This window comes from Lynx canadensis, chromosome B2 (genome assembly GCF_007474595.2).
Source record: "Lynx canadensis isolate LIC74 chromosome B2, mLynCan4.pri.v2, whole genome shotgun sequence".
NCBI lineage: Eukaryota > Metazoa > Chordata > Mammalia > Carnivora > Felidae > Lynx > Lynx canadensis.
In genome coordinates, this window is record NC_044307.1 from 63,998,058 (window position 1) to 64,010,631 (window position 12,574).

Sequence of the window (12,574 nt, forward strand, 5' to 3'; positions counted from 1 at the left end):
CTCTTGATTTTGGCTCAGGTCAGGATCTGACAGTTTGTGATATTGAGCCCTGAGTCAGATACCACATTGACAGTGCTGAGCCCTACTTGGGATTCTCTCTCTCTCTCTCTGTCTCTCTGTCTCTCTGTCTCTCTCTTTCTCTGCCCCTCCCCTGGCTCACACTCTCTCTCTCTGTCTCTTTCTTTCAAAAGTAAACGTTTTAAAAAAGCGAATAACTGTTCATTGCTTAAGACATTCAAATGATTGTCAAAGATATCTGAAGTGTTAGTTTTTAGCTATCTAGTTTTGTTTTAATCTACCATAGTGTATGATTTCATACTTACCGGGACAGAAACTTGAGGATTATCCACAAGTTTTCCTAGCACAGCAAAGCCATCGACGCTGATTTGGCCTCTTGGCTTTATAGGTAAGGATTCAATCCTGTTGCAATCAACAAAAAGAGTAGCACTACTCCTTTCCACACCGATCATGATCTTATGCCACTGGGAATCAAACAAGGAAGGCAAATTTGAAAAGGTTGCAGTTTGGAGACTTCCATCCAGTCCCTTGTATGAAAATGCAACAGATTTGGTTTGGCCATTAATCTTCACACCAACTTGCTCCTTCCCTGAGGAATCCTGAATCTGCCAAATGCTCCAGTTCTTTTCAAGTGTGCTTCCAGTCATCCGGAAAGTAGTTAAAAAGGAGTATTCTTCAGGCAGACCACTGGGATATAAATGCCTGAGCAAAATTTTAAAACAGTAAATAAAATTCTTGTTTTCTGTACCCATGCATATTACCATATTCTCTTATTATGCTATTTTAGATTCTAGACCTACAGAAAGGCTACAGTGTGAAAAACTATGTACCGTTTGTTCTTTCATGAACTTCACAGAAGCTCCATCATTCATGTACACTAATGCTCCATCCTAAAATACACATTAGAAAAAACAAACCCTTCCTCATAGCTAAGGAGGGTTCCCAATGCCACATACCCCCAACAGTATTACTATTTATGCTACCTAAAGAGCTTCTGTTCAGCAATTCCATCTCAGCCAAAAAACATATTCTTGCAAGGTTCCTGGCAGCATTTCTTCCACAAATTAAAGAAGAGATCATTTGGAATCTAAACAGCTCTACTAGTTAATAAAACCATTTCATTAAAGCAGCTTTTAAATTTTTTATTTTAATGTAGCATGTTGTTAGGATTATTTGTTATGTCCATAATTGCTCCCATAAGTCCCCTCCACAATTATATCCTAGACCCACATATGCGTTCTGAGAATCAGTAACTGTGCAGACTTGAGAAGCTCCTTCACACTGAGCACATTAGTCTTTTTTCCAGGGAATTCAAATCATAACGTTAAAGTAGCAGCAGGTTGCTTGTCGCTGTATGTATGACGAGGGAAAGGTGGCCAGTTCTTAATTCTCTACTCCAGCCCAGTTGTTCCACAGTCTGACAACTAAGTCTGTATTGTTTCTCCTTTTATTGCTTTTTTAAAATGTTTATTTATTGCTGATAGAGAGACAGAGTGCACAGAAAGAGAGGGAGACACAGTATCCGAAGCAGGCTCCAGGCTCTGAGCTGTCAGCACAGAGCCCCACGCAGGGCTCTAACTCATGGACCATGAGATCATGACCCGAGCTGAAGTCAGATGCTTAACTGACCGAGCCACACGGGGCACCCCTGACCCTACTTTTATTGCTTTAAATGGCAACATAACACTGTCAGTGTCCCTAAGGCAGCTCCAGTCTATGTGGAAACTGTGATCTGGAGCAGCAATAACTACCTGGATCTTCTTTTGTTGAAGCCAAGCTGCTAAAAGCAGAAGACTGCAATTTTAAAAAATTAGAACCTATTAAATGTAAGCATCATCTCTCACAGGCTTGAAGGTTATAGTTTTCTTTTTTTTAAGTTTATTTATTTATTTTGAGAGAGACAGAGACAGGGTGAGCAAAGGTGAGGTAGATAGAGAGGGAGAGAGAGAGAGAACCCCTAGCAGGCTCCCCACTCTCAGCACAGAGCCTAATGTTGGGCTTGAACTCATGAAACTGAGATCATGGCCTAAGCTGAAACCAAGAGTCAGACACTTAACTGACTGAGCCACCTGGGCTCCCCTAAGGTTGTATTTTTCTACCTTTCTCCTCAGTATAGAAAAATTCCTAAGTAAGGAAGGAATGCTAGGAAAACTAGATGCTGTTCATTTTGGTTGCTAAATAATAAGATTTGACATTTCTGAGAAGAGTTATGGACAGGACTCAAAGTCCCAAATCACCTTCCTTCAGGTCAGACTCCTGTTAAATAGCCCTCTCTTGTGAAAAGTAAAAAAGAGAAAGGCAAGAAGAAATAGCTAAGTGGATGTTGATTTAATTTGCCAGTTGCATTAAAATAGGTTGTTAGGGGTCAAGAATTTCTAAACCAAAAATTTCTTCAGTTGCAAGAATGTTTAACAATAGGTGAAATACTCAACTTGCTAAGATTTTCTCTTTACTTTGACTTTATAAAATTTTATCATCCCTTACAATAGCATGAACAAACACATAACTCTTTACTACACATATTTTTGCACACCTTCAATAAAATGGGTCAACTATGTCAACAAATTTCATCACCTTTTTTTTTAAAGCTGGTTTTATAAAAATAACAAAAATATGAAGTTTTTCACCTGAATACCCTTTTAGCATCAAAATACTTCTTTTAATCATTGTGTTCTAAAATGACTTTAATTTTTATTTATAATACTGGGTGAATTCCTTTATTAGTACACATTCTTAAGTGATCGCTAGTGATATGTATTATACTTATTGCAAAGTTTTCAATTTATTAAATGTCAAGTATACAGGAGGTTTTAACATGTACATTTAAAAAAGATTCAGTTTGGAGCTAAGGAAATAAAAAGTGTGTGCAAGGACAATTTCCCCAGAATGAACATGTCTACCATATCTATTTTGATATTTACTTTTAATATAGATTCTATTTGATGTATTTCCCTTTCACTATAAAATTTTCAGGATATACATACTGCAGACTAACTTCTAGAGAAGAGGCTAAGGTTTACTGATGACAGTATAATATATTGCCTACTGTATAATTATAAAACCGCATAGAAGTTTATACAGTTCATTTAACTGATCTCAATTAATTTGGAGTTGGGAGATAAGTTTTAAAAGTTTCACAGAATGGCGAAATTTGATAAGTATCCATTTAAATTATGAATATGTTATTTTCATATTCTTTTTACTTAATGATCTGGATTTAACCAGATGCTTAAAGAATTTATTTTTCTTTTTTGTCCTATATAGTTATTGTTGAGGTATGAGGCTTTCACAGAAGGAAGATAAATCTTAATATTTTGTCCTCTTCTCTCCGTAAAGCATTCTTTTCCTAGATTTTTGTAAATGTATTTTACCAATGTATTAGTTTACAGATGTACCAAACAAGGCTATAGAATTTTATCAGTCCCTAGATAAAATAAGTCTATTTTGCTTTGGTTCCACAAGCTGCAGTAACTTGTTTAAGTGACTTTTTTGCAAAGATATCATGAGGTTGACTGAGGGATCTCTCCCAATTTATGCTTTATCTCGTCTTTCCTGCTTAATGAGGAAAGAGATTATGTTGAAGGTAGACTAGAACAGAATGTCCCCATTTACCTCTGACTTGGTGAGGTAATGCCAAAAACTTTTTTTTAAAAATGAGTTTGTGAGTAAGGTTGCTATAAGAACAATTCTTTTATAGACACATTGTTAAATCAAGTGTATCCATCAGCTCTCTTTCTTCATATACACAAAGATTATGTATATGTGTGTGTTCATGTAAGTATACAAGTATAATCAAGATTATCATGTTATTAATCTTTTAAACAGGCTAATACAAAATGTCAATATGATAAGAGGAGAAAATTCCTTTCGGTGTTCAAATTAATAAAATATATATGTCTATGTATACTTAAGACCTTTTCAAAGTCCTCACATGTCTAATTTATATAGCAGCCCATACTATTGTCTTTTTTGAACACCTGAGATTCTGTTCTTGCAAATATGCTATGCACATCGATAAATAAACTTGACAGCATACATAATGTAGAAGAAGCTGGATCTATAAATGATTTATTTCATTATATTACAATCTGCACAGAGTACCTTAAAAAGAAGAACTGCATGGGTTTAAATAAAAGATAAGAAGGCTTTAGACCTTGAAGCGTTTGTTTATGACCTTAACCCATGTAAGAATTGTGTTTGTTAAGGCAAACAAACACAAAATGTTTGTAAGTCTGAGTTGAAACTGTGATACTATTATGTATAAAATAAAGAATAAAAAACAGCAAAAAAAAAACTATTCTCATAATCTTCCAAAAATATTGAGAAGATAAAGGTAAATTGTGACTCTATCACATAAGTTTTTTATGTCATACTCTTATTCCCCTCCCACACAAATTCTGTTAAGGTTTTCTTTTCATTCCCTCAGAACCTATATTCTTCAGCGTAGAAATTTCCTTTAAACCAAGACAGTCTACTCCCTGCCTGGTCTGAGAGCAATTCCAGTTCCTGCCTTTCTTGCCATCTGGTTTTTGAATGAATAGGACTAGGAGGGCAGCTTGAAAAGAAAGAATCCACTAAGGAGAAAAGGTTCCCATATACACACTTTCTCCTGGTGCTCTCCACTAGTTAGAATAAATACTCAACTAATACCACTGTGTGCCAACCTCTATCCAACCCTCTCCATTTATTAACAATTTGCTCCTCACGGCAAATCTATGACACTGTTATTTTTATTCCTAATTTATGCTGAAGGGACTGAAACAAAGACCGTGTAAGCAATTTGCCCCCAAATACACTTTATTACCTATTTGAGACTCAGCCCTCTGGCTCTCCCCTCCTTCTCTTTTTTATTTCTTTTTACTTCCTGCCTAATTCTTTTTTCAACTTTTAATAAGCTTTACCAGTAAAACAGAGTTTTTAGACTTTGTGGAGGCAGGGGTCAAGGAGATAGAGAATATGAGACATTGGTTATATCCTGTAAAAAATATTTAGTGACAGGGGCGCCTGGGTGGCTCAGTCAGTTGGGGGACCGACTTCAACTCAGGTCATGTTCTCATGGTTCGTGGTTCGAGCCCCAGGTCAGGCTCTGTGCTGACAGCTCAGAGCCTGGAGCCTCCTTCTGATTCTGTGTCTCCCTCTCTCTGGCCCTCCCCTGCTCACGCTCTGTGTCACTCTCTCTCTCTCTCAAAAATAAAATTTAAAAACATTAAAAAATTTAAAAAAAATATTTAGTGACAGCTCTAAGCACTTAGAGAAGAGCAACAGCAAAGATGAGTAGGAGGTGGGAGTTTATGTGGCTTCAAGTTGGTCAGTCTCTGAACTTTGAGTTACTTAATGGCAATCCAGATTGTACTTCAAATTACAGAGGAGAGAATTAGGTCAGCATTGGCAGGGGGGGATGTCTTCCATCACGTTTATTTTATTAAAGAAAGAGAAAAATGTTTTTAAAGATATTTAAGGACACTAGCACTTGTGTACATGCAAAGAAAATACAAGCAAAAATAAAAAAGTCAGTATCTGTTATCATGCCCTGTGAGTAATTTTCCAACATCAGTACAGAGTAGTGGTTGAAGAACCATTCTGACTGAATTTCAGTGGTTCCAGCATCTCCCACCCCTGGAACCTCATGTAAGTACCTTAAGCTTTCTGGGCTCACTCCCCTCCCTCATAAAATGTGGATAATAATGTCTTTACCACAGGGTTGTGATCAGGATGAGATTTAATGTTAATTAGTAAATTTATAGAAAGAGCTGATACAATGCACTATTGTCATTTTATAAAACATAGCTCATATTTAGAAAAAAGATAAAATGCATTTCGTATGTTCAAAACATGAGTTTCTATCTACAGTCTGGCACTATATCAGAATATTCTAATTTGAACAAAATTTTCATTATTATAAACATTTAGAACTTTTATAATATTCTTTTACTGTTCTAATTAATCATTGTTTACTTTTACAGCTTAATTTTTTTATCAAAGCCTTAGTTTTCTTGTTCATCTATCAAAGGAATCTTAATTTCAATTTTTTGCAGTACACTGAAACATACAATGATTATGATAACTACATATAAGGTATTTAGGTGATATAAAACTGAAAATCCTAAAGCTCCTTCATAACAATGGCATGACTCAACACATATACAAACTGAAGCACCACACTTATCAATAATTTAAAGGATAAAAAATATAGTTCTAGAGACAGAGGTAAATGAAGTGGAGGATTTTTAAATTATTATCACTACCATTGCTTCAGTTGTCATTATTCTAGTTTTGCTTTTGTTTGATTCCTGCCAGGAGCCAGGCAGTAGATGTGTGGTCAATTTCAGCACCAGGATGCTTGAACAGCACCATTGTGAGTCTTCTAACCACTCCGTGGTTCCTAGTTAAATTTATGCTTAACCCCTGGCACTTTTCACAGAGGGTCCTTTCAGCCAAAACCAGACAAATTATACAAAAACAGAGAGCAAAGTAATAAGAACATGTCCTGAATCAATGTATAATGGTCCCAGTGATTTTTTTTCTCCTTGGAATGAAAAGCAAATCACATACTGAAAACATGAAGCGCATTCATATATTTAGACACTAAAGATAGGTAAATAAATTCCTTCATCTTAAAAAAAAAAATCATGATCTAAGAAGCATTGAACCTAAGAAGCATTGAAGATTCTCTAACATTGGGCAGCTTTTCATTTTTTAAAATGCATTTTAGGCAGATAATTAGATAAAATATTTTTATATACCTTGTTGGAATCCTGAAGTCTACATTATTTCCCAATTTGTAAGCCACTTGTAATGCCGTTGATCCCACTACCCTCTGAATAGCTCTTCTAGATGCTGCTTTATCTACCTGGAACTGAGAAATCAAGTCAAACCCTACAGAAAGGGGACACAAAATAAAAAGTCTAAAATGAGATCGGTTATATTTTCCTTTCCACAACCTTCCCAAATAAAAGAATATATCAGGTAGGTTTGTAGAAAGTATGCGTTTTCAATATGATACATGGCTACTTGCCTGGTAAATCATCTTGGCCAATCCTAACCTTTGGACAGAGTTCATTTCCACCATTAGAGTTTGAATTAACAGGGAACCCTGCAAAAGAGACAGCATGTTATCTTACCCCAACCCCTACAGAGATCATGAAAATAGATCAATAATAATAAGAGCTGAAAAACTATTTAAAGGAGAATAGTATACCAAACACCTTGCCTATAGTGTATTTGGCTTTAATTACTTTGTCTCTAGGATTATAATTTATTCATCTTCAACCCATCCTGGAAGGGAAGCAAGGTGCAAAGTTGTTTTAGTAGTCTGTACTGGGAAAATATTCCTTTGGGGGAAATTAGGAATTTGTTCCTTTTGGAACCAGAGCAGCACAATGTTCTGAATGGCACAGTGTCAGATGCCTGTTTGGAAAACTTCTGGTGGGTTGGGCTAGAAAATATTCCTTGAACACCACAAATTTTAGAATTCCTAGGAGAATCCAGAGCCAGCCTTGAGCCCGTTCAGTGGGATTTCTGGAGAGTGGAGTTCTTAAGAATCTTTGTTAAATAGAGGAGGAGTTTGGGGGGGGGGAGACTTGGGATTCACTAATCCAAAATAAAATATATAGGATGCTTTTAATTTTACAGATTCATTCCAAGAGATCAAAAAAGCATTCCAACTAGGCTATTGTTAGCATCTGAGAATGGGGAAGTGTAATGAGAAAAAAAGAACCATGAAAATGATTAAACGCTTAATTCGATGAGAAATCCTAGAATTAAATTGGATGCTTCTTACACAGGTAGAAGGTTGCAGGGAGAAAGCTTGTTTAAGAAGGCATTTTGTGACTGTCTAACTCCAGCACCCTGATGAGCACCCTGTTGTCACCCTGACAACAGTGACTTCCTAAACTTCAGAAAAAGCATTTTCCAGCTACAAGTTTTGGCCCAGCCATCCCAGTACATCAAGCATACTCTTTACACCTCCCGTGACCCCGGGTCATTCATCCATCCATTCATCCATCTGTCCGCCCATCCAACATCACCAATCACCATATGAACCAAGTAGGCACTGTGGAAAGCACTGGAGTACACAGATTGGCTTTCCTGCTGACTGTGATTGCAGCCAGGACTTCTCTTCCATACCCATCACTGACCACATAAAACCAGCCATGGAGTAAACCATGGCTAAAGCAGGATTGAAGAAGAGGGAGGCTGTGAAGGACCATGGACACTTCATTCCGTCCTCTCTCAGCCACAGCCCTGCCTGATCATTTCTGCAAACAAGTGATTTTTTCAAAATCCAGAAACTGTGACCCTTACTTGGGCGACGCTTGACAACTGCAGATGCCCAAGATCCCAGGAAACTGCAGACAAAGAAGAAAACTGGAATTTTCCTGAAGAGGAGAAAAGAAAAATGACTCAAACAGGAGTCCCTCCAGACTTAAATATTTTGAAATATGGTAAACGTAATGTAGGTGATCAAATCTCATTACAGTTTAGTTTTTCCATTTGACATTGAGATCTTCAGAGACTTAATGAATTCTCGTTTCCAGCTCCTACACTAAAACAATCATGAGACTTGTTTTTTCTCTCTCACTTTCTCCATAGCTACCCGTCTCACTGTTTCTATATCTATTTCCTTGTCTATGTTTTCTTTCATCTTAGTTTTCCTCCCTCTTCACTTTAGTAGCTCTTTCTTTTTCTGTCTCTCCTGTCTCTTATGCTTGTTCTTTTCTGCCTCATTCTCATCTGTCTTTCCCTGGCTCTCTCTGTCTGTATCTGTCTGCATCTCTCTTGCTTTCCTTTCTCCCCTCTCCCACCTCCCCTCACTTCCTCTCATCTTACCACCACTGCAGAAACACAGACCCTTGGTTTCAAGGGCCCCCAACCCAGTCTCCCCACCATTCTTTCCAGTGTCATGGTCTTACCAGAAGTTCTTCATTTCCCCTACTGATTTTCTTTTGTGCCAACAGTCCCAGTGATGAAGGGGTTGCAGAGGGGTCAGTGCTCCCCCAAGACCCCTTCACTATCACCCCAGTACTAATGGGTTATGGGCCCAGCCTTGGTTCCTCCTGCCCTTGTAAGGGCTTAAAGCAAAGGGAGTGAACCAGAGGCATCTGGTGACACTTTAAACCACAGCAGAGGGAAGGGGTGGGGAGAGGCAGCCCTGTAAGCCCAGGCCTAGCCAGGGTGTGTCCCCAAAACTAACAAGGTTATACTGAAGGAGGGATTAGCAAGGGAAAGTTTGCTAAAAAGAAAAAAAAGTCAGGATGTGGAGAAACCACCAGAAAAACTCAGGCAAGCTGCTATAGGAATACAGTGGAAGCTTTTAGAACTGCTATAGGAATACAGTGAATGCTTTTAGAGGACCGAGGTAAAGAGGGACTCACTGGAAAGCAGAGATGTGGGAACTCATGGGGGCCTTGGTTCACAGCCAACCTAGATTTGAATCTCCGTTTGTTCTGAAGCTTACTAGTTGTATGTCTGGAGGCAAGTTAGTTAATCTGTCTGTAACTCTGTTGCCTTAGGTGAAAATGGGTTGAAAATAGTTACCTAAAAAAATTTTTTTTGAGAATTAAACAAGATAACAAAGCAGAGAGTCTAATGCCTAGCTAAGGGGAACAATCATTATTCCCCATCAACATTATCATTATAGCTAACACTTCATTCACTGTTGCCCCCCTATGTTGAAAATGCGTGAAGCATGATAACATTTAATTCTCCTAACACTATAAAGTAAAATGAAAATTATTCCTGTTCTACAGGTAAGACAACTAAAGCACAGAAAATCAAGTAACTTGTAACTTGATCAAAGTTGCACAGCTAATTAGTTACCCGGTACATGCTAGCTCTATGTACATCATGGCTGGAAATCTTGGTAAAATGTAACATCAAGCCCCCTAGTTTTTATTGCTTCTTAAACTCTGTAATTACCAGAGGTGAGCAGAATGTACTTGGAAATACGCAACATATTATCCTCTATAAACAAGTTGAGAGCATGTTACAAGGAGCCTAGACCTAAAGAGAAAGGTTTTTATCAGCACCATGTCCCACATACCCACCCTCTCTCTAGAACCTGAGTGATTCAAGAGAGAACCCCACCCCACCCACTTAGGATGGTCTGCTTCCGGGTGGCATCAGTGTCCAATCCAAAAACAGACTTTCAGGCTCCGATGATCCAATGATCTTAATAAGTTACAGTGTCTAGCATAAAGTAGTTTTATTTTCTTGAAGTTTCTTTAATTTTCAAATCAATTTAATTTTTTAATTGCAAAATAAATGGTGTTATTTTTAGTTTTTGTTGCTTCTTAAAAAAAAATCCTTTCTTCTTCCTTCCTCAGTTTGATAGAAATTTTGTTTGCCATGATGAGCTGAGAACCAAGTGTACTTGAACATCCACACCATTTGTCCCCCGTTCCTTTTCCACTCATGACCTGTTTCTCCGCTGGCATTGGGACATCCATCTCCTCACAATGTTTGGGGCTTTCCATAGGCCCCTGTCATTCTCCTTCCATCTATCACAGTAGTGATTCCCAAGCCACTTTGACTGAGTCATAGGATTATAAATGGCCCTAGCCTAGCTTCTTGAAAGTTGACCAGGGCTTATTTAAATAGATCAGTTTATTAACCCCCCAAAACCTCTAAACTTCTAATGGTAGGACTTCAGAAGAGAAAATGTGCAGCTGGGGACCTCCCTCAAATCACACGAAGTAAGGCAGCCCTAGATCCACAAGGAAAGAGGCATTTGCCAAAGGGACACTCTCCATCCACTTAGGTTCTTTATTTGTACTACAGATCCTCTAACATTATTTACTGTGGGAAACAAAAGAGGTAGATTTTCCTATGTAATTAAGTGTTTGAGAAATCCTTTTGTTAAGTGTTTTTAAGATCTCACCACAGCTTTTGTCTCCTCCTCCTCCCACTTTGAAGAACCCTCTACAGCTAGAATAACAAGGCAAATGAAGGGGTGCTTATAATAAAATATTTCTTAAATGAGAAGAAAACAGGCTTTCTTATAAGTGGTTTGGCTTTATTCCAGCTTGGCAGTTTTATTTAAGATGATGAAGAGCAAACAACTATTCTATTCTCTCTCTCTCTCTCTCTCTCTCTCTCTCTCTCTCTCTCTTTCTACACACACACACACACACACACACACACACACACACATTTAAGGATGCTTTTTTTTCCACCCGTATTTTCTATTTTAATCATATTTCATAACTTGACATGAGAGTCTCACAGAGAGAAGTACAAAGCCCACACTCTTCTGGCCTGGGTCAGGTTGCACCCTAAAATCACAGACACATAAACTTTTTCATCATTAACACTGTTCCCTCGCTTTACCAAAGTTATGTTCCTGAGAAACTATTAAATCTGATCAACTATGTAAAATTGTAACTGCACTAAGACAGCTTGATATTTTTAAATGATCCATTTTGTAAATAGAAGTATTTTGTACAGAATAATTATGCTTTCATCCATTTTTACTCTCTCCCTCCCTCCCCTTTACTGCTCTGTACAACAAACACACACACTAATCTTTCCCTTTCTATAAATCCAGGATTTTATTTACTTACAGTTTAAATCAGGGAACATCATCACAAATAATCATCTTCCTTGATCATCTATTCTCTTTCATTTGTGTACCCAACTATTCAGGAAACACTTATTGAATGACTATACGTACTCAATATGCAACCACTCTTACCAAGTGCTAGGAGTTGGGGAGACAAAAAGCCTTGCCCTGAGGAAGCTCACAGTCTAATTGGGAAGTCCAATATGAAGATATCTGCAAAATAGTGAGGGAACAAGGCTGCAGTGTCACTGAGAACAAGTCAACTCAGTCCAGGAGCATCAGGGAATTTTTCATAAAGGAAGTGAAATTTTAAAGGAAGACTAGAAGCCTACCAAAACGAGTGGGTACAGTACATTCTGGGCAGAAGAAATAGCAGGTACCATGACCAAAAAAAGTAGAAGAGAGTTTAAGAACCCCGAGTTTAGTTCAGGAACTCTTTCACTTGGTAAATATTTATTGGTGACTTTTCTACCATGAGCTCTGAACTGATCTCAACAAAGAGGCACAGCAAAGAAAGACCAAGTTCCTGCTCCATGAACCTTACAGCTGGTAGGGAGACAGATACTAAATACATTCACAAGAACAGACAAGATAATTTGAGTTGGAACTGTTATGAAAAATACACAAAAGTGGGCAATGTGTATTAGAGAATGGTAGGAGTAGGTGTAGAGACTGATCAAGATTGAGGGCTAAGGAAAGACTGATTCCTCTGAGAGGGCAAATTTTGACTCAGACTAAAGGAGAATCAAGAAGTAAGACTGATAGGGTAGACTGGAGAAGGAGAGGATGGTGGGTAGAACTACTTGGTTTTCAAGCTTGAACAACTGAGTAGATGGTGATGTCATTTTCTGAAATGATAAGTAGAAGGACCATGGGGGATGTGTTGAGTAGGGAGATCTTGAAAACCTTTGAAACAGTTTGGACTTTATTCTGGCTGTTAAGGGAGCTGGATGAAGAGTATAAAGCTAACAATGACTTTTTAGAAGGTATGTCTTC

General features: G+C 37.8%; 1 protein-coding gene across 1 annotated transcript in view; it reads right to left on the minus strand.

Annotated features, from left to right (window-relative positions):
* The window catches only part of COL9A1 (collagen type IX alpha 1 chain), an 88,210-nt gene extending 79,266 nt beyond the window's left edge, over positions 1–8,944 (minus strand). Inside the window, exons 1-5 of the mRNA XM_030314570.1 lie at positions 8,931–8,944; positions 8,323–8,396; positions 7,034–7,111; positions 6,762–6,894; positions 324–720 (exon numbers count right to left, since the gene is read on the minus strand). Of these exons, the coding sequence (XP_030170430.1) occupies positions 324–720; positions 6,762–6,894; positions 7,034–7,111; positions 8,323–8,396; positions 8,931–8,944 (696 nt within the window). The remainder of the gene's footprint in view (positions 1–323; positions 721–6,761; positions 6,895–7,033; positions 7,112–8,322; positions 8,397–8,930) is intronic.
* Positions 8,945–12,574: the final 3,630 nt, after the last annotated feature.